The sequence below is a fragment of the Mustela erminea genome, chromosome 16 (genome assembly GCF_009829155.1).
Source record: "Mustela erminea isolate mMusErm1 chromosome 16, mMusErm1.Pri, whole genome shotgun sequence".
Taxonomy (NCBI): Eukaryota; Metazoa; Chordata; class Mammalia; order Carnivora; family Mustelidae; genus Mustela; species Mustela erminea.
The window spans coordinates 38,125,458-38,150,860 of NC_045629.1; the positions used below are offsets into that span (position 1 = coordinate 38,125,458).

A 25,403-nucleotide genomic window follows, 5' to 3' on the forward strand; every position below is an offset into this window, starting at 1 on the left:
TTGCAATGGGTTTACTAAACATTTCAGTTAGAAATCATACCAATTCTCTACAGTCTCTTCCAGAAAACTGAAATAAAGAGAAACTTTCTAACCCATTCTATGAGGCTGGCATTACTCTCCTATCTAACCCAGATAAAGACTTTAAAAGAAAGAAAAAACCACATATCAATATCACTCATGAGCATGCATATAAAAATCCTCAACAAAAAATTAGCAAATCAAATCCAACAATGTATAAAAATATTCACCATGACAAAGTAGCATTTACCCTAGGCATGAGAGGCTGGTTCAGCTGAAAATGAATTAACGTAATCCATCACATTAAAAGGCTAAAGAAGAAAAATCATATGATCATATGATTGTATGAATAGGTGCAGAAAAAGCATTTCACAAAATCCAACATGTATTTATAATAAAAACTTTCCTCGACTTGATAAACATCTAGAAAGAAGCCTACAGCTTACATCATAGTTAATGGCGAGGCACTAGATGCTTTTCTCCTAAAGACTGGGAAAAAGGCAATGATGTTTGCCTTCAACAGCTCTCCTTTATGTAATAAGAGATGAAAAAAGAAAAGAAAAGAAAAGAAAAAAAGATACACGCATTGGGAAGGAAAAAGAAAAACAAAACTCCTTTTTCTCAGGTGATAGGATATGAAGTTGACAAAGAAGAAAAACTAAGTGACCTTGGGTTTGGAAATGAATTTTTTTTTTTTTTATACAATACCAAAAGCACAATAAAGGAAGACGATAATTGACAAATTGGACTTTATTAAAATTAAAACTTCTGCTCTGCAGAAGACACTGTAAAAGAATGAGAAGACATCCACAGACTAGGAGAACTATGAGCCCTATTGTCATTATGGACTTTGGTTAGAAATAATATAGCAACAGTGACTCAGCAATTTTAACAAATGGATCACACTAATGCAAGATCTTAGTAAGAGAAACTATGAGTGTGTATATGTGGTAGTGGGGGGGTGTAGTATATAAGAACTCCTTGTATTATCTGCTCAGTTTTTCTGTAAACCTAAAATTGTATTACCTAAAACATAAATGTATTACTTTTTTAAAAAGTCGGCCATATTCTTTGATTATTTCTGAAAATTATCTAGAGTTAATTCTGTGCTTTCTATATAGAAAGTGATATAAATTTACTAATGATAGTTTTATTTCTTTACAAGTCCTTATATCTTTTATTTCCTTACAACTATATGTAGCTATGCAATGTTGTTGAGCAGACTTAGAGGTAGCAGATATTTTGTTGTTGCTCCTGAAGGCGTATTTCTAACACGTCACATTTCCTATATGGGCTTGGCTTAAGACTACTTCCTCTTTGATTTCTCTTATCTGCAGAAGTAACTGAAATGTGTTGCATAAAAATTCTAGGAGCATGCTATCTGGGAGGATTGGCATAAGAATATAAAATAACACTGAAAAGTGTTCTCAAAATAACTAAAATAAGTTCCAATGGCACAAACCAGATATATTGGTAGAAAATCTATATATTGAGTTTTAAATTTTATCCTTAAGCATATGTGAAGGGTTATTTATACAAAGAACGAGAATTATAAATGTCTTTTATTCATGTACTGCTGACATCCTAGCCTTCCCCTGAGGTGTCTTGCCTCTTCCCTTGCCCTTTGGTCTAATACACGCTTTCTCTCTCTGTGGGTCTTGGCTGAAAGGCCATTTCTTCAGGAAGCCCTTCCCTGGCTTTCTAGAGTGGGTTGGATGGCCCTGCTTTACATTTCTCTTGCATCCTGTTCTTTCCTTTTCGTAACACATATCACATTTCTATGATTGTTCAACTTAACTACATGACTGTAAATTCCAAGAGGACAAATGGAGTCCCCATATTTTATTTCTTTCTATATCCCCAGTGCCTAGAACTGTTTTTGTTTAAATTGAGACTCAATACACAGTTGTTCAATGAATTAATGAGTAAAAAGGAACATCTCCTTTAGCAGCCACTGTCCCTCCAGGTTGAAAGACACTGATGTCCCTTCGGCATCCTTCGTTGAAGACAAAATAAGAAATAACAATCCGTCTGCATTGTTGCCAAAAAAATAGAAAGTAAAATGACTGAACTGATACTAAAAGTTAATTAATAGATTCAAAGACATTTTGTTTAGATGACAATTATTTATAAACTTATTATTTGATTACTTTTAGATTATGAATCCTTACTAAAGAACATAATGGGTGCCTGGGTGGCTCAGTTGGCTAAGCGTCTGCCCTTGGCTCAGGTCACGATCCTGGGGTCCTGGGATCGTGTCCCACATCGGACTCCCTGCTCAGCCTGCTTCTCCCTCTGCCCCACCCCTCCGCGTGTGCTCTCTCTCTCAGGCTCTCTTTTTTTCAAATAAATAAATAAAAGCTTAAAAAGAATATAATGTGCTATAATACTTATCTCAGAGTTCCTCAGGATTTGTTATTCTTTCAAGAATATTAAAAGATACAGTTTACAGATGAGACCAAGTATTTAAGAAATATTTGCAAGGCCTCCAAATCGGCAATTTATTCTCTTCTCAATGGCAGTTCTCAGTTCCCTATGTTAACATTATATTCTATAATTGCAAATTACCATGTAGTCAATGTGCATAAGATGTCAAACAAAATGTCAAAATAAATAGTGGTGAAAAAAATGGAGAGAACAGTAATTCATCATTAGTTCTTATACCTGTAAGTGATGTGTTTGTGCTGCCACTTCTGTCCTGTTAATGCATATCGCTTTCGACGAACATTAAATTTGGAGCTACCTCTTGTCTGGTCAGGTACACCACATCGAGGCTTCTTCATCCAGCTGCAAAAAGCAGTATTTTCCAGTTATTTACCAACAACCCTAATCATGAATTTCAAAAGGAAATCAATGGAGAAGTTAATCTATGGTAGTGATAATGAAAATGGGAAAACATAAAGACGAAAATTATCAGTTTTCTTGCAATTTGAATCTAAGTAGAAAACAGATTTTGTCCCCGAATGATCAAGAATCAATGGTTTGGAATTCAGCTCTTTTAGATATTTTTTCTTTCTCTAATTCGTTTTGAGCTTACTGTAGAATGAGGGCCTCTTAATCCTCCAACTAGAATCTGTTTTTAATAAGATTTGAGACCTTGGTCAAGTCACTAATTCCTAGTTTCATTCATAAAATGAGACTTTTAAAAATAAAGTTTCACTAAGGCTCTTCCAGGTTTAACATTGAACAATTTTAAAAATATATTACGTGACCTTACATTTCAGGATTTGAGAGGGTATGTTCTATTCTTTCTTCTAGCTTACATAGAAGTAAATTATTCAAATAATATTTGCTTTTCTCTATTTTTTTCTTCTTTTCACTTTGATCACTACCCCAATTTACAAGTAACAACATTTGTTAAATCAGTGACTAATAACCAAATTCAATGTTTAATTTTTTTTCTGCATATGAGGTGTTAGCATCACACAAACAAGGTTTAACATAAGTGTATTAGGAAAATTACATGCTGTTTTTTGATTTATTGATTTTTAATACTTATATAAATACAATCATGGAATTTCTTTTATACAGAGTCTCATTGGTCAAATATAATATTTTCTATGTAGTCTTGCTTCTTATCTAAGAAGAAAGATTTTCATGATTTTGAGTAGTGTTTCTTTGGTGACTCATAAAATGGCTTTACCATTCATTAGCACATTTAATTTAACAATTACAAAGCTAGTGCAAAATCTTCGTGGTGCTACATTCCTCAGAAAGTAGAAATGAAAAAAGAATCAATTTCTGCTGTATTTCATCAAATACTTTATCATTTCTATACTCTTTAAATGGAAAATAATTGACTACAGAGATGACTATCTAAAGATATCCATTTTGTGAAAATGAAAGAACTAATTTCTATATTACATGGATAAATCAGCTAATTAGCTCTAATAAACAACAATAACTTGAGACAACAATGAAATCACGACTTTTGCTTTTTAAGAAAGATGACACTTTCACCATAAGTATTGAAAATGTCTCTCCTTTTTTATTCTGCCTCTACACTGTAGACAGTGTGGTTATCAGACTTAACAAATCCCATCCTAGTTTATAATGCATTGTGGAGTTACTTCAGAAAATCGCTTTCCCTTCATTAAAGTCTCCCAACTCCAAGGAGGCTATATGGTCCTATGGAATTGAATTCTGTAGAGTTGAGAATGGAGATTTCCTATTTTTAACTAATACTCCGAGGGCATTCCTTAACCACTTCATTTGCGAGACATTTCACTAGATTGTAAACACTCAAGGGTAGGGGATCTATATACTCCTACTACCTTGTACAACCTCTGGAATATAAGAGATATTCAATGAATAAGTGGATAGGGACAGTTTGTATTTTTAAATGCGAAATCATTAATTTTTATTACATATTGTAAGATACAGATATAGATTAAACTAGCAAATATTATGCATTAGAGGGGTTATTATGATTTAAGTGGCTTTTATACATGTGTATTCATTAATTATATTTTCAGTAAAAATTGTAATATTTCTAAGGCAGGTTTTTATGCTTATTTATCTCACCAAAAGCACTAAGAGAATGAATAATATATAGTTATTAAAAATGAATAATTTACTAAATGTGAGAAGTGATTATATGTACATTTTGCTAAGAAAAATATTTAAGTTAGCACTTTGGGAAAAGGAATAATTTTGAAATGGATAATGGGATGAAATTTGGCAAAACAGAATTACCTACTATCAGGATAAAATGTATTTCCAATGAGGACATATTCTCTAAGATTACTTTAATAACCAATAAAATTTAAAAAGGAAGGTAAAAATTGAAAAGAAAATTAAGTTTATTAAAATAAATTTCCATTTTAAATCATGCATATGTTGGATCTAGTGAAAAATTTTTTCAGTGAAGCATTGTATGTTCCAAAGTATGGGATTTTTATGGATGAGTATTAGATTCTTGTGCTCAAAGATATCTCTGCCGAATTCTTTATGCATTTCCTAGGCTTTTGCTCATTAAATATATATTTTTTTTCTCATGTTCCAACTTCTTCATTTATTTACTCATTCAGTCCTTATTCATTCATCCTGTAATATTTTTCGGCTTTTATAACATGCTAAGAGATATAAAGAAAAAGTGTGACTAAAAAGATAAACAAGGCAAGAAGCCCTTGTTGAGTTCAGTCTATAAGGCAAGACATGCATGATTTAAAAAACATGACTATACAATGGCTTAAGTGCTATCATATCTCTGTCAAGATACCCTATCATTATTTCTAATTTTACATGTAATAAAAAATTGTGATTTTCCTACCCAGGTTTGTACCAATTCCTCTGATGCTTTATTTCAGCCAGAAGTTTTAACACCCAGGTGACATTTCCACTGTTCTCTCCTCACATCTAATCTATCAGAATGTAGTTTCTTGCTTCCAAAATTTTTCTTCCCTCTCTCACTAATGCCATCCTTCTCATTCCTAAAGATCAATCTTCCCAGAGCACATATGTGTTCTCTATATGTTATGGGTAGGAAAATACTTATTTGGAAAGAATCTGATTCAGGCTTACTTAGGGAGGATTTTCCCCACGCGCCCCCCCCAACTTTCCAAGATCCACTCTTCCCCACGCGCCTCCCCCCGCCCCCCACCAACTTTCCAAGATCCACTCAGGTTCCTATAGACTTAAACCTCTCTCTGCCTTCGTATGCAGGGACCTCTGTCTGGCATAACTTCATCTTGTTTCACACTGAGAATCCTAAACATCCTTCATTATTCAACTCACAGAGCTACATTTACCATCCCAACACAGTATGGATTATACTATGTGTTTGGATTTGTATCTCTATCTTCTACCAGCGCAATCAAGGCAGAGAGCCAGGAATGGGGCCCATGCCCAGTGAAGTGTCTTCAATAAGCAAATGAAGCAAATGAATTGAGTCTGCATGTCTTTTTTGTTCATGCTGATCTCCCTTATGCCCATGTTTCTTGAAGACTTTGTAACTCTTCCCAGCTGTGTGCCTTGAACAAATGTTTATTGCATGGACATTGTGTAGATATTTTTATGCAAAACTAAATCATAAAGCAGATGACTTAAGTATAAGAGATAAACATAAGAACAGGAATAATCTAATATTTATCAGTAATTTAATGCAAAGAACTCTTAATAAGGGTTGGTTGAACTGAGAATACTCTATGTTAACTTTGCCAATATTTGCATCAAATATTCTGGCATAGAGATATTAGCAGGTATTATTTATCAAATTATGCAAAATCCCCAAAATATGATAGAAGCATATCAAGCCGCTGAATATGACACACAGTATTTGAGCTAAATTGGCCGTGGGGCCTTCTATGTTACTCTAAATATTTAAGTCATTCTTTAATTTCATAAGGAGTCAGGTTCTTTCTACTACAATTTTTAAAATTCTTGGTGGATAAAAATGATAATTAGTGTTTAACGACTCATCAATGAATTGAATGTCTAATACTAAAGGTAAAGTTGGTGTATTAATATTATTCAGGTAGAGTCTGACACTGGGATTTCTTCCTAGTTATCATGCACCAAGTATTAGTTGCATTCATATATCAATCTGATAAAACCCATATATACTTGTACATGAGAGTGCAAAACTCTACATGTACAAATAGAATTGATTGACTGTTTCACCTCAGGTTAACAACTATATCACCTGATTGAACGCTATTTTCAAGCAGTGCTTTTGTGAAAGTACCATTGCTAAAACACACTTATTTTTCTGCATGCCAATACATAGCTCATATACAAGTGCTTCTTTACTAACTCATTTGCCAAGAATTTTAAGTTGACATTCCAAAGCAAACAAAGACATGGGAACGGGCACTGGGTTTGGGAGGGAGCTACAAGGAAGTCATTTTATAGTTTCAAGGTGTAAATCATGGCATTACCTCAGTTTGCATAAATGTAATACTGATATTCAATACTGACTTAGTTGTTTAGAACCCAGAACATTTTCAGATTAGTTGGGCACGGAGCGCCTGGGTGGCTCAGTAGGTTAAGCCTCTGCCTTCAGCTCAGGTCATGATCTCAGAGTCCTGGGATGGAGCCCCACATCGCGCTCTGTGCTCAGCAGGGAGCCTGCTTTCTCCCTCTCTCTCTGCCTGCCACTCTGCCTACTTGCGATCTCTCTCTCTCTGTGTCAAATAAATAAATAAAATCTTTAAAAAAAATTAGTTGGGCAGATCATTAAGTAATTTCTTTAACTGAACTCAGAAAGGAAAAATATCTGAAATCAATGTTTTTGAGAGGAGTAATACTATAAAAGTTAGGAGCAGGGATCCTAGGCCCAAACTGCTAGGGCTCCCAACCCATCTCCACCAGCTCCCCAGCCCTGGGACAGTGGTCTGGCTACTATTTCTTTCTGTTTCTCCATTTCCTCATCTAGAAAATGGAAGTGATAATATTATTGAATTAATGTGAGGATTAAATCATGTGAAACACTTAGAACAGTGCCTGGCAAATAGCAACTGCTATGATTATTAATTTATCATAGTTATTATTATTTTACAAACATCAGGAAGCAGCTGTACTAGTAGCAGAAGCAGCAGCAGTAGCAACACACTGATAATAACATGTTTTAGATCACCGTGACCTATGTGTTAACATCCCTTGTTATTCAAAAGAGGGATATCCTGGTATTTTGATAATACAGATACCAACAGAGACATAATCTTCTGTTTTAATGTAAATAAAGCAGCTGCAAACTTCTAAACAAATTTGCAGTAATAAAAGCCACTATATATGAGTGTCATTGGTTTCAGTAATTTTTTAATCTTTTTTATTTCTTTTCTTTCTTTTATTATTATGTTATGTTAGTCACCACACAGTACATCATTACTTTTTGGTGTAGTGTTCTATGATTCATTATTTGCATTTAACACCCAGTGTTCCATGCAACGCATGCCCTCAATAGCCATCACCAGGGTAGGGGGGGGCATCTGGTAATTAAGCGTCTGCCTTCAGCTCAGGTCATGGTCCAGGGTCCTGGGATCAAGCCCCACATTGGGCTCCCTGCTCCAAGGGAAGCCTGCTTTTCCCTCTTCTGCTCCCCCTGCTTATGTTCCCTCTCACTGTCTCTCTTTCTCTCTCTCTCTGTCAAATAAATAAAATAAAATAAATAAAATATAAAATAAATAAAATAAAATAATAAAATATCCACCTCCAGGCTCATCCATCCCCTTACCTCACTCCCTTCTAAAACCCTCAGTTTGTTTTCCAGAGTCCACAGTCTCTCACAGTCATCTCCCCCTCTGATTCCCACTCCTCTTCATTTTCCCTTCCTTCTCCTAATGTCCTTCATGCTATTCCTTATGTTTCACAAATAAGTGAAACCATATGGTAATTGATGTTCTCTGTTTGACTCATTTCACTTAGCATAATCCCCTCCAGTTCCATCCATGTCAATGCAAAAGTTGGGTATCCAACCTTTGTGATGGCTGAGTAATATTCCATTATGTCTAAGGACCACATCTTTATCCATTGGTCTCTGGAAGGGCATCTTGGCTCCTTCCACAGTTTGGCTATTGTTGACATTGCTGCTATGAACATTGGGGTACATATGGCCTTTCTTTTCACTACCTCTGTATCTTTGGGGTAAATACCCAGTAGTGCAATTGCTGGATCATAGGTCAGTAACCTTTTTTGTTTTTTTTTTTCAAGAGTTGGGTATTCAAGTCAAACATATCAGGCCTCTGATTGTATGACTGTCAAGGATGCCTTCAGGTTGAGTCCACTCGCCTGGTGCCCCCAGAGTGGAGCTATAGGAAGATATTATTTCAATGAAATGCATATAATGGGAGTGGTATCCCTTGGAATTGGAGTGGTACCACACAGGGGCTTTGTATACATATACCGATTTTAACCGGGGCGGGGGGGCTCACAAAATTGTATCTCCTGCCTTATGGATTAGTAATGTAAGAAAATGTTCATCTGCATAATTAACAGGTTTCTATCCTCCAGACTCTTCCATGTTCTAATGGAAGGTAAGAGTAATATCTACTATTTATAGTTGTCCCCAAAAGATCATTTCACAAATTTTTTAAAATGCTAATTTTTATGAATTTAAAAAAAATCCTTAGGTTTTTATTTGTACTCAGAGAACGAAGTCCAGGAGTCATGAAGAAGATTTTCTAAAGTAAATTAGCTTAGGGCTCAAAATGTAGCTAGGCTGACAGCTCACTCAGGTCCACAGTTTTTTTCTATCCCTCATGAATTACCTCCATGGACACAGCTTATTCACAAAGCTGAAACTGCAGTTAGGGTACTTGAAAACCTGATCACAGAAAAGAGATGTAATAAGCCTCCATGATCTGCAATGTGAAGAAAAAGCTCAGCTAGTGTCAGCTCTCGTTTAAGCTTTCCCCTTTCACCTTCTAGAGGGGGAATAAGGCTGATTTAGCTAGCAGCCACCCTTCTGTAGTTACCAAAATAAGAATTGATCCATCCTATAATGTTAAAGTGTTTCAAACCTATTGCTATAGTCAGAAATAAAGAAAAAGAAATTTAATTACTGATGAACCTATCTTTTATACTTAGATTGAAAGAGTCTTAACTTGATAATTTAGACAATTGACTGAAATTCATGAAACATATTGAAAATTCAGCCCCAAAGCTTATGGTTCTTGATATAACTAAATAAATATTTCAATTCTCAAATTAGGAGAATTCAAATACACTGGGGTTTCATAATAATTATTTGAAAAAAACTATATATTCTGTCTTAAATTAATTTTAATTAAGATGAATTAATAAACAGAATAACTCAGATCATCCTATATATGTGTGAATATATGTCTATATTTGCATATTTATGTGTATACACATATAGGTGTATGTATATGTATATACATATATATGGAGGGAGATAAAAAAGAAAGTTCTCCTTAAAAATGATATCTCATCAAGCATGCTTCAATGCATGATAATATGCACACATAGACGATGAATTAAAATTTTAAAATACTACCATTAATGTTGTAAAAACACATTAGCCTTATTTTCATTATTGCCTTGCTACCTTTTTCCCTCCATGCTAAATACAATCCTTTTTTCATGCATAACATAAATTGCTTCACTTATTAAGGAATTTAAGTAAGCTTGCTTATAAAAATTAGCTAAGCAACCCAAAATTTTGAACCATTGCAACAGATGATAATGAGTTCATTTTGGGGTAGGGGAGTAAGTATTCCTTCCTGTCTCTCCAACACCAATGCTAACTGATATGAAAGCAATATAATAAGCCATTTAAGGTAATACTTAAATTTGTCACTGGAAAATGGTTAACTTCTTCAACATAATATAGGGATCACCACAACTGCATCGTTACTTTTAATTACTCAAGAACTATAGACCAAATGCATCAAATGTCTGTCTGACAAAGGAGGACATAATTTAATTTAAAAACAACTGATCTTGGGCGCCTGGGTGGTTCAGTGGGTTGGGCCACTGCCTTCGGCTCAGGTCATGATCTCGGGGTCCTGGGATCGAGTCCCACATCGGGCTCTCTGCTCAGGGGGGAGCCTGCTTCCTCCTCCCTCTCTCTGCCTGCCTCTCTGCCTACCTCTCTGCCTACTTGTGATCTCTCTCTGTCAAATAAATAAATAAAATTTAAAAAACAAAAAAAACAACTGATCTTGACAAGAGCCTACAATTAGATAAAAGTTTATAGCATCTGAAAATGATTCTTAAGCCATTTATTTTAATACTGAGGAGTAATGTTAGGTCTGTAATTGTAGTCCATATTTTATGTGATAAGGTTTAGATAAAAACTCATACTTTATAATTTGGCTATGTAAAATAATAGAGTACAATTTCAGCAGGGACTGTTACGACACATTCGAGATTATAAAAGCACAGACAATTGCTTAAGTAGCATGATTATGGGGATTATACTTCCAAAAATAGTACATTATTTGAGCTGAGTACCCTGCGCAACACTACCTCGGGACTGGGGATACATCAGTGGAAAAAAACAGACAGGAGACCGATGAAGCCACAGGGTTTCTAGTCTGAGTGACAATGTGGGTGCCAGAGGGGACAGAGGAAGCAGGGTCATCTAGGAAGGAACGGTGATGAAGGTTTAATAGGGCTTTAGTGGGCTCACCTAAAAATAATACTGTATGTAAAGAAAAAAAATGCATTTCCAATTCAAAACAAAAAAAGAGAAAAGAAAAAAAAACTGACTTAGAACAAAGTTTGGTTAAAGAAAACCAAACAAACAGCCCAAAATACTGGTTGGTTTTAAATTAAAGGTTGCCTATATAGTTGATCTTTTCTCTACGATGCTATAATTCACAGAAATGCTACTTTAACTCCTACACACTGACACAATCATTTTTCCTGGTCTGGAATCTGAGCCACTGTGTGGCAGAAAAGGACACGGGGTCTTTTTCTGGACCTCTGCATTTGACGTTGTCCTGCTGGAGAACAACTAAAAACCGTTCAGACCCTTTCCACCTAAGCAGCCTAAATAAATCCTGCACACATTCCTCTTCCATCATCCCCTGACAAAGACCTTTTTCCAGCTATCTCAGGAAATCAAACCTATCCATCTTGAGTGCTCCCGATGACCAGCAGGAGCTCTCAAAACGGAGAGGAAACACAGATGCCACCTTCTATAGAACTCCGCTTTCTGAATTTTAATATCTGGTAATAAGCAGATTCAAAGGAATTTGTTTCCCAAGCTCTCAATTTATTGTGTTTTTAAAAAAACTGTGTCATATGGTCCAAGAAAGTGAATCAGAAGATAACAGCTCTGCATTAGGGAGCACAAAAGCTGTTCAGAGCACTTTGTAAAATGTTGGGATTAGAAGTATGATTTAAATGGAATTCTGTACTCTACGCAGCAACAAAATGTAGGACTTGTGGGTTTGCTTATTAACTTAATAAGCAATCTTTAAAATTAATTTATAATTGTAATTAAAATTAATTTAAAGCTTTATTTATTTAGGACACTCTTAATGGAGAATTGCAATGAATAGAGGGCAGCAGGTTCAAAATATCCAAGTTCTATTCCCAATACTAATAACAAGTTCCTCATTCTTGCAGAACGCATTATATTAATTCTTGGTTCTATTTTTCCCAGGTGGTATACCAAAGTTAATATTTATCTATCTCTTAAAAATGCTAGCAGAGGTAATTATATTTATTTTGCCAAACTGCTTTAATGTTTAATCTTTAAGCCTTTTATCATGTACTCATCCTATCTTGATGAAATAGAAATTATATGGCTAATATCATGTTGTAAGTATTAGGAGGCAAAATATAATTTTTAAATTATATATTAAATTAATTTAATATATAAAAAGTATATATACCTGGACTAAGTAATTTCAGGTATTTAAGGTTTAAAAAGAAAAATAAATGTGTCCTTTCTTGAGATCTACAACATGGTATAGTAGAAAGTTCTCCAACTAAACATCAAAAGGAATGGATTCTACAACTCCTCTGGACTTCACTTAGCCTTTGACTTTCAGTTCCTTTATTTGAAAAATTAGAGAGAAAAATGTATCCTTGTCTTGCCTACTGTGGAGGGTTGATGTATGATGATCGTATTAAATGATGAAGTAGATTTACTTCTGAGTATCAAGGACTCAATAAACAGAGATGATTCTTCCCTGCACTCAGAGAATTAATCACTTCCTCCTCTGCTGTCCAAAAACAATAATGCCATTTCATAATGTTGCAGAACTTATAGTGTACCTGTGCTAAAATAATTTGTGATTATGTCTAGCTACACAGTTAACCCGGTTCCTCTGAAGAAGAGATTCTGTCCTCCGATCTGTATATGCCTCTTTCACAGGTGAAATGCCCCGTAATGAGTCATTGGTTGAATAAATAAATGAACAAATGATTGATGAATCAATCCATAGAATCACAAATATTATTAAAGAGTAAAAACAATCCATTTGCTAATCAAAAATTAAAAGGAGAGACTTTCAGTGAACCTCTCCTTGATTTAACTCATCTAGAAAATGACCACAAATCGGAGGCTAATAAACAGTTAAGTGACTCTCTAACACCCTTTCCCTCAAAAAGAGCCCGGATTTGTATTGTGTCCCATTTTCCTTAATATTCCTACTTTGGCCAATTTCAAGCTACTGATATCATGTCACTTAACAGGGAAGAGATGCGTCCAGTATGTCCGCACCAGCAGCACAAGCCGCAACACTGCTCTTCCTGCAACAGCTTCAACTGTACATTTACTCTAACTCTCACTGTTTCTTTCTCCCCTCCTACTCTGAAGAAGTGTCGCTAAAGTCAAGTGAGTAAATGTGACTCTGACAAACCTGACGTCCTAGGGGAGGAGGGTTGAGACAGGTTAAATTCCAAAGAATAGGACAAATTGTTCCACTTGTGGTTGAACTTTCTCAGACTACTAGGTTTGACTCAAGGACCACAGAAAGAAAAGAGTGTGGATGCCATTACTTACTCAATTGTGTTTCTGTCCACTTTTCCTGTCATGTTAATGCCGTAGAACTGCTGCATGGCAGCTAAGGCGGCCTGCATGGTCTCTGCAGAGCGCAGCACCGACATTCTGGGGTCAGTTGGTGGAAGGTAGCCGTACTTTTGTAACCAAACCTGCAAATAAGGACAGTTCCTTTTAGATCAACCTCATAATTGAACAATAACTGTACAGTAATTAAGTTATGTCCATAGTGGATCTTTAAACATTATTTCCTCTACAAGGGCATGTATTAAGATTTTTTACCTCTTTTTAACATCTATTCTGTAGTTTAATATAAATTCCGTTTTTGTTGTTATGAATCTTTCTAGCACACCTACAAACACTGAACATCAACTGAAAAGAAAAAAGTTAGTCATTTGTTGCAAGCTTACTATTTATAAGAATACTCAATACTGGATAAAAGAAACAAATAAGATGATCCCTGCCCTCTAGGAACTCAAATTCCCCAAATAAGGAACGATACCTTTTCAACAATAACCCCAAAGAGACATCTGTGCTAAAAGGGGTAGTTAATATGCATAAGCTGCATCTAAAATGCCACTTTCCTGAACAACTAACCAAGGACTGCAGCCATCACGAGTAAGATCAACAATATAGACCATATTATTCTGTCATGACATTTTGAGTACAAATTTCATGCAACTGATCTATTCAGTTGTAGCTAGATGCCTTCAAGGGTAGGTAAGTGTTTCTCCTGTAAAGAATAGTCTTTCATTTATTTAAGGTGACTCACTTCAATCCAAACAATGTAAGTGACCAAACTTCTCATATATAGATGAAATCAGACTATCTTGGTAAGTATATTTGGGTCTCTCTTTAAGGATCTCATGATTTTTATTCTCCTCTTCCCCAGAGAAGGGAGATCTGTGTGGATAGTGAGAGAAAGAGGTCAGAGTTGAGCTCACATCCCAAGCGTGATTGTAGCAACAATTCAGTCATTTAACGTCAGATTTTCAAAGTAACCAAAAATCAGGGTATTTGGGGAAAACAAAAATTTTCAGCAGAGAGCAGATGCTTTCCAGTTCTACCATTCTATGCATTCATTTTAAATGTACAATCATATGCTCAGCTCCTAACCCATCCTTCTGTCCCTTACCTCAGTCTTCCATGGGGCACTAAGATTTCTTTAAGTGCAGTGAACTGCCTGTCAAATTGAAAAAGGCCAAGTAATTCTGCCTGTCACACAGAATAGAAGCTGTGCTATTTAATGGAAGGTACCCACCAGTATGTATTTCCTTCTCTACCTGGATCTAATCATCATATCAATGATGATCCTATGAAGTTACAGCTTTTCCCCAATACCTGATCTACCTCCACTACGACCTGACAACTAACAGAGAGGAGTGCTATTTTCTCAGTGAAAACAAACAGTAATTATATAAGTTAAATTTCACCGAAAGAGACTGATATTAAATATACCAAAGCCTTAACATGTAAAAAAACAAGGTAGAGTCTTTCATAGTTTTTCTAAGAAAATCATGCCCCCAGAAGTTCAGAACCATAAGCACAACCCTTTGAAAATAAAATAAAACATTTATTCTAAAACTATTTAAGAGATCAACAGTACCTCACTGTCAGGAAGGTTTACTGTTGAAACTCCATCTAGTAAACTTATCTACCACATAGTGAAAACATGCCAAGACACTTCTCTCATCTAATCTGTAATGAATAGGGTTCCAGGGAAGACACATATATTCAGTTACCCAGTCAACAGTGCTGCAGTCTGAAATAGATTCCATTTGTTTTCTGAATGAAGGAGACAAGATTTCACTGGCAATGTATTATTTACTAGAAAATTCAATACCTATTGTAATTTCCCCCAAATTAGAAGATTTCATCTTGATATTTAGCAGTATACATGCACTAATATTCTGAAATTGAACTCTTTTTCCCATAACACTTTGTTTGCATTTATTTCTAACTTGTTAGAGAGCTGACTTGTTGCTAGGTTACTCATGGGTGTTCAGCTACTGGCAACCACGTCATTTATAGTGACAGCAAAGAGAAAACTGTTAACAATAAACCCTATGATTTATATACAAATAGAAAGACTAAAAAATATATAAATTTTAGATGGATAGTGAAAAAAACATGTTATAAAATGCACATTGATTTATGCCTTACCCTTTCAAACAAATGAGTTAGAATAATAAAAAAAAAATTGTGATTTTTCTTCAAGTTCTCTTTTCTATTATGCTATTTACCATGAAAGTCAGTTTTTTTTCCTAAATGACTGAGAAGTGCATAATTCTTTTTAATTGAAAAATATCAGAAAACCTATGGGACCTACCATTTTATAGTCAAAATTTGTTTTGTCTGATAACTGTCATTGAGATTATAGGCCACCTTGAGTTTATCTTTCTTAATATCATTGTTATTTGTTAATCAAGAAATCTCTGACCTCATCAAGAATTGATCAGGAATAATTCTCAATGGAAAGCTGCAATGCATCTTTCCACCAAACAGTGGAAAATCAAGCATATCAGTGTCATATTAAGAGTATGAAACCAGCAAGCTATCAGTAACATTTCTTATTACAACAAAAACTGCTGTGGACAATCAGCTCCAGGTGGCTATAAAAAACAAGTAATTATACCTACAATGACCCAAAGTATTAATTTGATCCACAGTGCTTCTTTACATCTACTACTCAATATGGAAACTGCAGGGAAAAACAAATAAATATGTGCCTAAATAATCTTAAACACTGAGAGAGGATAGTCTCTTCAGTTTGTTTTTGTCTTATACTAATTACTTCTTTAAGTGTCCACACCACAGAATTCTGAGAGTCTGGTCATTTTTTTATATGATAGAGAAAAGAAGTATGTACCAAATAGCCCTACATAAGATGCTAGTGCTGCTTGGAGGAGACTAAGTTGGTCACTATGGTGCTGTAAAACTGACCAAATACAAGGTGGACAGGACACTGAGCATCAATGGTAGAAAACCACTATGGCCAAAATCCCTAGAGCTTTGTAAATGTTGACTCTTAAGTCACCAATGAATGAAGATCAGGTATACACAGTGTATATCAGATTCAAACTCCTGTCCATCATCATCACAGAAGTATATGAAACTTTGTTATAAGCTACCTTATTCTATGTCTATAGAACAAAACCCTTGTGTTATAGAAATAGAGTATGGTGGGTAGCCTTGGCACCTTATCAATCTAGAATAAAGAAAAGGAAATTTTAAAAATTGAAATAAGAAGACTCAATCTCACAAAACAAATTGAGGGTTGCTGGGGGGTAGGGGGGTAGGGAAAGTGTGGCTGGGTTATGGACATTGGGGAGGGTATGTGCTATGGTGAGTACTGTGAAATGTGCAAGCCTGATGATTCACAGACTTGTACCCTTGGGGCAAATAATATATTATATGTTAATAAAAGTAATTAAAAAAAGAAAAATTGAATTATGACATAAGTGACAGAGAAAACCTGCCTCTTTTCTATTAAATTATAACTTTTAATATCTTATTTGATAGAAAATTAAATTAAGTACACAAAGTAATATTTGAAGGTACACCTTATCCCTTAAAGACTATATCATAGACTTCATACTTCAGACTTCATAGACTCCTCATACATTGTTATGAAATAGATCCCTGTTTTAAACATTGTTTTTAAAATATTGCTCTCCTGGGTAACAGGAAATAAACTTGCCTTCTGAGATTGCTTGTCTCTTGATATATACATATGTATACACACACACATACACACACACAAATATATATGAATATATATTTATTTTAGTGCTCTCAAATGCATATAATGGATAATTAAGGAATGATTTCCTCATGTATGCATTTGGGGGAAATGATGTTGAATTGGCAGGTTTGATGTGAGGATTGAGACTACATAAAGACACCAGCATATTTTTGCTCAATCCATCATATTATTATTTTATGTTTACTAATTGCTCTGAGTTCTTGAAATTATTCCTGCTCAGGTTAAGACCTATCCTTGGAATGGGGCAAGACTGAAATGCAGATTAAGATGTAAGGAATCAAGAGTTGTGAGGAAAGATAACTTGTTTTTATTTTATTTTCTTTGTTTTGCCCTCTTTTGCTTACTGGATGGACACATGCATTTGAGAGCACTGGAAAACTATCAAGAAACAGGTTTCTCTGGAGACACAACTTGCCTCCTTTTACTGTCTGGGAGTTAGCCCGTGTCATTATCATCAAAACAAGCAATCACAGAACCTCAAATTCAGCAACAGTGTCTAACCTTGAACTACCTTCCCTGTGTTACTTACATAGTCAAATTATCTTGCTATTTTGGAGACAAAACCAATTTCCTGTACTTGGTGACCATTCAGATGGAGGAACAACCAGAAGAGTGCTGGTCTCTACAGAGTAAGGGGACTTATCAAGCCATAAAAGGTAAACATTTAAATATTAAATTCTGTGCCAATAGATATTGCTTTTACCAGACTGTAATATAAATATGAGTAGCAGGCATGCAAACTTTTAGTAAATCCCTTAAGAGAAAATATCTTTGTCACTTAATATTTCATGTAACCATATTAGGAAAACCTGTATTAATCGACTCCGCTATCCATACCATATTTCATTGTGGTATCCTGGAAGATGGTTATCAACAACAAAAAGAAGACATTAGTAGTTTTCATGATTAACACCAAATATAAACAGAGGATTTTTAGAATACATATTTTATTTAGTCTCTCAGGCCAGTACTAAAATCTAGAGAAATAAATTTTCCTCCAGTTGTTAAAGCTAGTAAGTTTATCAATGCCTTAATAGAACATTAAGATAGTCCTATTCATGGTGAATCACAAATGCAAGAAGCAGATTAAAATTCCATCACTAGCAGGACCCAACATACAGAGAAAATATCTTGAAATTTTTCCAAGAAGAATTTAAATAATCAAACTAATGAATTTACTAGGGCTGGTAAGGATATATTTTAGATATTATGGAAATTACTGGAGGTGAAGAAAAGAGGTATGGTTTAGAATTTTATTTAACTTGAAAAATCACTTTGCCAGACCACATGTCTATTTGTGACTGAGCCAGTAATTTCAGGTATAGCTCACTGCAGCTCATGTGTGGTGTGGCCAAATGCAAGGTCCATGGGCCCAGTGATCATATAATCCAAATTACAGCACTCAATATAGAAGGAAAAGGGCAGAGGTAATAGTTTTATTTCTAGTATTTACTTTATAGCATTTTGTGGTATTTATTTAGAAACAATCACTTCAATTTACACAATTGTATAACTTTTGTTGTTTTGGGATGTCATTTTTAAAATTATTGAATTCATGTTAAATTTTAACATATTTACTAACAAAAATATTTACATATATAATGATTAACATATATTCTGATACAATTAATTGACGTTCCTGATAACATAGACTAAAGGAAAGCATTTTTAATAGTTTTAATAGTTTTCAATATTATAAAATTATTTTCCCTCCTTTAGTATGAGACTTCTAAATGTTATTAGTTAAAATTCTATTATTAACTAAAATTAACAACTAAAAAGTGTCAACCCCCTATTTTGTGTATTACCTACGGAGTTAGCAGAGGCTAAAGGACATTTTCCCCTGAAAATAGCATATATTTAATAGTTATAAAAGAAGGGCAGAATTTAGGGGCTAAATTTTCTAGTCTGAAAAGTGGCTATAAATATGAATTATAACTACCTATTAACCAAAAAACTAAACTGATGTGGGAGTAGTCATTCAGAATTGGTCAAATTGAAAATTCATAGGATAAGTTAATGAGGCAGAAATTAGCCTTTCTGTTCATTCAAAAATCTAAATGGGTTCTAAATCACCATCCCATCCCTACCATGAATGAATCAGTGTATGAAATTGCACATATAGAATTCAATTCCTTTAGAATTTTACTGTCTATTTAAATGGCTTCTTAAATGGAAATCAAACAGTGGAAGGACCAAAAGTTACGCCAATGAACATCGAAGCAATCAAGAGACAACCTTCATTTCAACAAGGAGATAGAAAGCAGCTGGATCATTAGTAAAAATTATAATGATCATGATGACCATATTTTTTACCTTAACATGAAATTCTCTAATTTATGATAGAAACTGAAAACTTAGGATATAAAGGCTAGGGAGAGATTTTCCATTCTGCATACGAGTGAACTGCAGTTGGTATTCCATAGCTATGGGAGCAAATCCCCTCAAATAGTAATGGCTGACCTCCAGTGATCAAACAAATAAACAAAAAACACCACCAAACTAAGAAACAAAACAAAAATAAAAACAGTTGGGACGCCTGGGTGGCTCAGTGGGTTAAGCCGCTGCCTTCGGCTCAGGTCATGATCTCAGGGTCCTGGGATCGAGTCCCACATCGGGCTCTCTGCTCAGCGGGGAGCCTGCTTCCCTTCCTCTCTCTCTGCCTGCCTCTCTGCCTACTTGTGATTTCTCTCTTTCAAATAAATAAATAAAAAATCCTTAAAAAAAAAAAAAAAAAAAAATAAAAACAGTTGGTTTTAATTGGGATTCTATCATATGCTAGTCATTGTACTGGAAAGTTCGAGTACTATGATATACTGGTCTCCTTATGTGTCTTTCATGGTTTTTCCTAAGTATATTTTACATTTTTAAAGATGAATATATAGTGTACATGCACACACACATACATGAAAAAACAAAACCAAAAAAACTCAAAAAGACAAAACTCAAGCAACAATGAACAATAGCAAGGCATCATCTTACCATCCCTAGTTTCTTGGGTCAGAAATAATTACCAAAACAGTAAGTACTTATATTAGTCATTAACATGATTCTATTTTATGTTTAAGTCACCTCACAAATCTAAATAGAGGAAAATTCTCCTCAAATCTGTGCTTCCCCACACTAGTTGAGTGAAGCGCTGTACAAGGCATTCTGTGAATTTTCTAAAAGACATGCCTTAGAGCCTGAGTCAGGTAGACGATCAGCTCAACTCACCCTTACTTTCTGGGGCAGAATATGTCTTAACAACACCAGATAATGAGGAGATTAATCTCAGGGTCTTTAAAGTCAGAGTACAATATGTCCCACTGAGATGGAGACCCAAAATGCCACAGCATTTTATGTAATGTGTGCATCCACACATTTATGCATGAATACACTTATCTATAAAATAAGAAGAAACAAACTTCACTTTTATTTAATGTTGTTCAGATTAATAGGGGGGCACTCACATGGACAGACATTTATTAATAGCCTACATTCCAGCAGGATCTGGAAGGTGGAGGTAGAGTTGCACAGTGTGGAGGGGTTTGCAGAATCTCCTGTGATAGCTTGATTCTAGCACATTATAACATACCACTATTTTTCTGTGACAGATTAAATGAATTTATGGGTTATATCTTAGAAGTAAAAATTTTAAAATATGTTGTGATATGATGAGGACTGACCAAAAAAATAGTCTGTACCGTATATGTTTTGGTTATCTTATGAAAAAGTACTTTAAAGAGCTGTCAAACTTAAATAAGCTATGTATTTCTTTTACAAAAAGACAACAGTGTTGCCTTTTTCTGTAAAGGGAACTGGCTGTAAATAGTATGCTACTCAATAGCTACTTTGAGAGTAATCTGTCTCGAGATGAAAGTGATGTTGAAGCAATGTGGGAGAAAGAAACTACCTTTGAAAGAAAGGTGTGCCCCATAGAGTATGCTAAAAATGCATGTTTAGAAATGTTTCCATTATCACATGACTTTGTACTCAAAAAGATATAAATATTTACCTATTAAAACACTTAGAAAAAACTCTCTTAATTTTGTACTTTAAAATTTCAGCAACAGGGGCGCCTGGGTGGCTCAGTCAGTTAAGTGTTCAACTCTTGATTTTCCCTCAGGTCATGATCTCAGGGTCATCAACTCAAACCCTATGTGGAGACCCAACTCAGGTTCTGTGTCAGGCTCTGAGGTGGGTGTGGAGCCTGCTTAATATTCCCTCTCCCCTCTCCCTCTGCCCCCTCTCCTACCAGCGTGTGCTCTCTCTCTCTAAATAAATAAATAGAGAAAAAATAAAATAAAATTCCAGGGGGCACCTGGGTGACTCAGTCAGTTAAGTGTCTGTCTTGAGCTCAGGTCATGATCTCGGAGTCCTGGGGCAGAGCCCTGGATCAGGCTCCCTGCTCAGTGGAGAGTCTGTTTCTCCCTCTCCCTCCGCCCTCCTCCCCTTCCAGCCCCTCCCTGAAGCTTTCTCTCTCTCTCTCTCTCTCGAATGAAATTTTAATTTTTTAAAAAAAGATTGTATTTATTGATTTATTTGAGAGACAAAGATCACAAGTAGGCAGAGAGGCAGGTATCGGGGGGTGGGGGGAGCAGGCTCCTCGCAGAGTAGGGAGCCTGATGCAGGGCTCAATACCAGGACCCTGAGATCATGACCTATGACCTGAGCCGAAGGCAGAGGCTTTAACCCACAGAGCCACCCAGGTGCCCCTCAAATCAAAAATTTTTAAAAAATAAAATTCCAGCAACAGAATTTTCTACCTATAAAATAACTTGCCAAAAAAGAATAATTTTAGTGGTATTTTAAACCCATTTGTTAAAAATATGATAACACAACACCTGATTATTTGTCAGGAACAACTGATAGACATCATGGAAGATGGAAAATTACTGTCTGAGTTTTACCAAAAACCCTTTGCATAATTGGTGGGTAGGATTATAAAACGAGGCTCATGAGTTATAATCAGCTAATGATACAACTTTTTAAGCTGTATGTACGTTTCCTTATGAGGTGGTGAGGTGTCTTTTTTGGCCATGCTAATTTTAAGCTGCTGTATTTCAAAGTGTTAAATCAATATTACCGTGTAGTCAGTTACAGGATTCTCCATGATAATAATTAATAATAGTCTTGATAGCAGCAAAACGATATAAATATAATTAATAAGGAAAACAAAAATAATTTTAAATTTTATGACATCCTTAGCTCATCTTAATATTTCTATTTTAAGTATGTTTCACAATATATGCAATGTTTAAGTACATCTGTTCATGAATAGAATTATAAATAAGAGAGGTTAAATGTTAAAAAAATTGATTGATGGAGATATGCAATCAAAGAGACCACTGATCTGATAGGAAGTACTCTATTTTTAAAAATGAAGCTACTTCCTTAAATTCTCTCCAATGTGATATACTTACTCTCCCTAGGGGATGAGAAGACAGTTTATCAATATCTATATATTACATTCTGACTGTGACAATTCCCAAGCTCTTCCTTTTCCATCATACACTACTGAAGCTACTCAAGTCCTATAGAATAAATCCCTTAGGGGGTCCTGGGTGGCTCAATGGGTCAAAGCCTCTGCCTTCAGCTCAAGTCATGATCCCAGGGTCCTGGGATCCAGCCCTGCATCAGGGTCTTCTCAGTGGGAAGCCTGCTCAACTTCCACCCTGCCTCCCATTCTGCCTACTTGTGATCTCTCTGTCAAATAAGTAAATAAGATCTTAAAAAAAAAAAAAAGAATAAATCCCTTAGAATGAATTCCAAGCATTTGTGATTTAGTCTCAAAGTACGCCTCTGTTGCTTTGTTCCATGGAGTTCTTTAGTCACACAGAAATTTGAGTCCCACTCCCATAAGACATCCATAAGATGTCTTATGGGATAAGACATAAGATCTATAAGAACAACAACCATTCCTTTACTGCCCACCATGCACCAATTTACATGCATTATCTTTATCCTTTATAACACGTCTGTAAATTAAGGACTATTATCTGTTTTCAAAATGACAGAATACATCTCCAGAATGATTAAATAACTTGGCCAACGACGCACAATTTTAAGAGGGATGATCAGTATTTAAACAGAGATCTGACAGATACACACGCTTGGCTCTCTCTGTCATCCTAGGCTGCCTCTTAGACAAGGAAAAGACCCAGCTGCCTGTCTGTATCCTGGGAAATCCTAGGAGACCTATTCACATTTCAAAACAAGAAGGCAGACCATCTGAAAATATATCTACAGTAACTGACAGTGTTCAGTTTTTATGCAAACAAACCATCCCATTACACATCACAAAAGTATACCTTATTGTGGTTGCCTATGTTCTGTGTGTTAACACTCCCTCCTTCCTCCAAGGACTTCTCTAATTACCAATGCAAAACAGGCTTGCACAGTCCAATCTGCCCAGGCCAATTAATATTCTTATTTCCATGCTAGAATATTTCATGTATGGCCACTTCACTTTTACAGTTTAAAAAAAACCACTGTAACCCTCTTTGCCAGAGACTTACCCTTTCTTCATTCTTTCACAGCACTTTCTTATTGTAGCCTTAATATTGCTAGTTGACTACATCTACACTTTCCTTGGTTATCTCTTCTATAATTAATCCTTCAAATACTATCTATGTGCTGATGACAGACCAATTCAACCCTCTAACCCTGACTTTGCCCTAATGCCAGGAGTTCTACCACACTGCTGTTTACACCTCCAGTACAGAATTATCCTTAATTCTGCTTTTTCCTCATCATTCACATCTAATCTATCATCAGTCCTTAGCTTCAACTTACCCTGAATGCAAACCTTACTTCTGCTAACACCCCTTTGTCTGGGACACTATCATTTATGACCCCAAATTTCAAGATTCTCCAACTGGTCTCTGCTTTCAATTGCTACCTCTCTTGTCTCATCTTATTCTTTCTTTCTTTCTTTCTTTTTTTCTTTCTTTCTTTCCTTCTTTCTTTTTTTAAATAAAGACACATAACCTAAAATTTACCATTTTAACCATTTGCAATGTAACAATTCAGTGGCATTAAGTACATTACATTGTTATATATCCATCACCACTATCCATTTCCAGAATTTTTCATCATTCCAAACTAATTCTATATGCATTAAGTAAAAACTTCCCTTCTCCCAATTCCTGGTAACCACTATTCTACTTTCTGTCTATGAATTTGACTACTGTAAGTAACTCATGTAAGTGGAATCATGCATTATTTATCCTTTTGCATCCGATTTACTTCATCTAGGATGTTTCAAGATTCATCCATGTTACAACTTGTAGTATGTAACATTTTTAAAGCTGAATAATATGATATTGCATGTATATATACCTTTTCATTTACCCATTGATCCATCAAAATTTTAGTTTTTCCTATCTTTTTGGATATTATAAAGGATACGGTTATAGACACTGATCTACAAATGTCTTTTCAAATCCCTGCTTTCAGTTTTGGGGGGTATATATTTAGAAGTGGAATTGCTGCATTTTATGGTAAATCTACATAAAACTTTTTGAGGGACTTACTGTTTCCAGTGGCTTCACCATTTTACATTCCCACCAGTAATGCACAAGGGGGTCCAATTTCTCTTCTTCCTCAAAAACACCTGTTATCTTTTGTTTTTTATTTTTCAAATAAGTGGTATGAATTAACTTTTTCAATGTAGATCAGAGAATATTATTCACTTGATTATAACCCTTCGGTAGTTTCCCAGTGACTTAATGTGAAACTCAAGTTCCTTACTGTGGCCAACAAGTCCATGCACAGTCATTGTTAAATCTTTAACTTCTTTTCACAGTATCCCTTTTCAATATTCCGGGCATATGGTCTTTTTTTTTTTTTTTTTTTTTAATTTCCCACCCAGGAACAGCTAAATTCTTTCCTGCCTTGGGGTACTACATTTACCTTTCCCATGCATGAAATACAAGAATACATTTCTCTCTTAAAATTTAGTTCAAATAAAACTTCTTCAAAGAAGTTTACCACTACCAGCGCCACGGAGCATCCTGTTTAAGTCCCTGACAGCACTTAGGATCACCATGTGGTAGCTTGGTTTACTTATGTGTTTGTTCTTTATCTTCATCTATCTCTTTCAACATGAGAGGCACAACACCTAGAACAATTTTCTGAGCTGAAGTAATGGAATTACAAGGGCTAGATAAGTGGAGAACCCACTGGGTTGGGTTAACTATCCAATTATTCATTCTCCCA

At 35.2% G+C, this 25,403-nt stretch overlaps 1 protein-coding gene across 1 annotated transcript in view; it reads right to left on the reverse strand.

Moving 5' to 3' along the window:
• MMP16 (matrix metallopeptidase 16) overlaps window positions 1–25,403 on the reverse strand; it is a 292,524-nt gene that overhangs the window by 134,417 nt on the left and 132,704 nt on the right. Inside the window, exons 2-3 of the mRNA XM_032316261.1 lie at window positions 13,439–13,587; window positions 2,683–2,805 (exon numbers count right to left, since the gene is read on the reverse strand). Of these exons, the coding sequence (XP_032172152.1) occupies window positions 2,683–2,805; window positions 13,439–13,587 (272 nt within the window). The remainder of the gene's footprint in view (window positions 1–2,682; window positions 2,806–13,438; window positions 13,588–25,403) is intronic.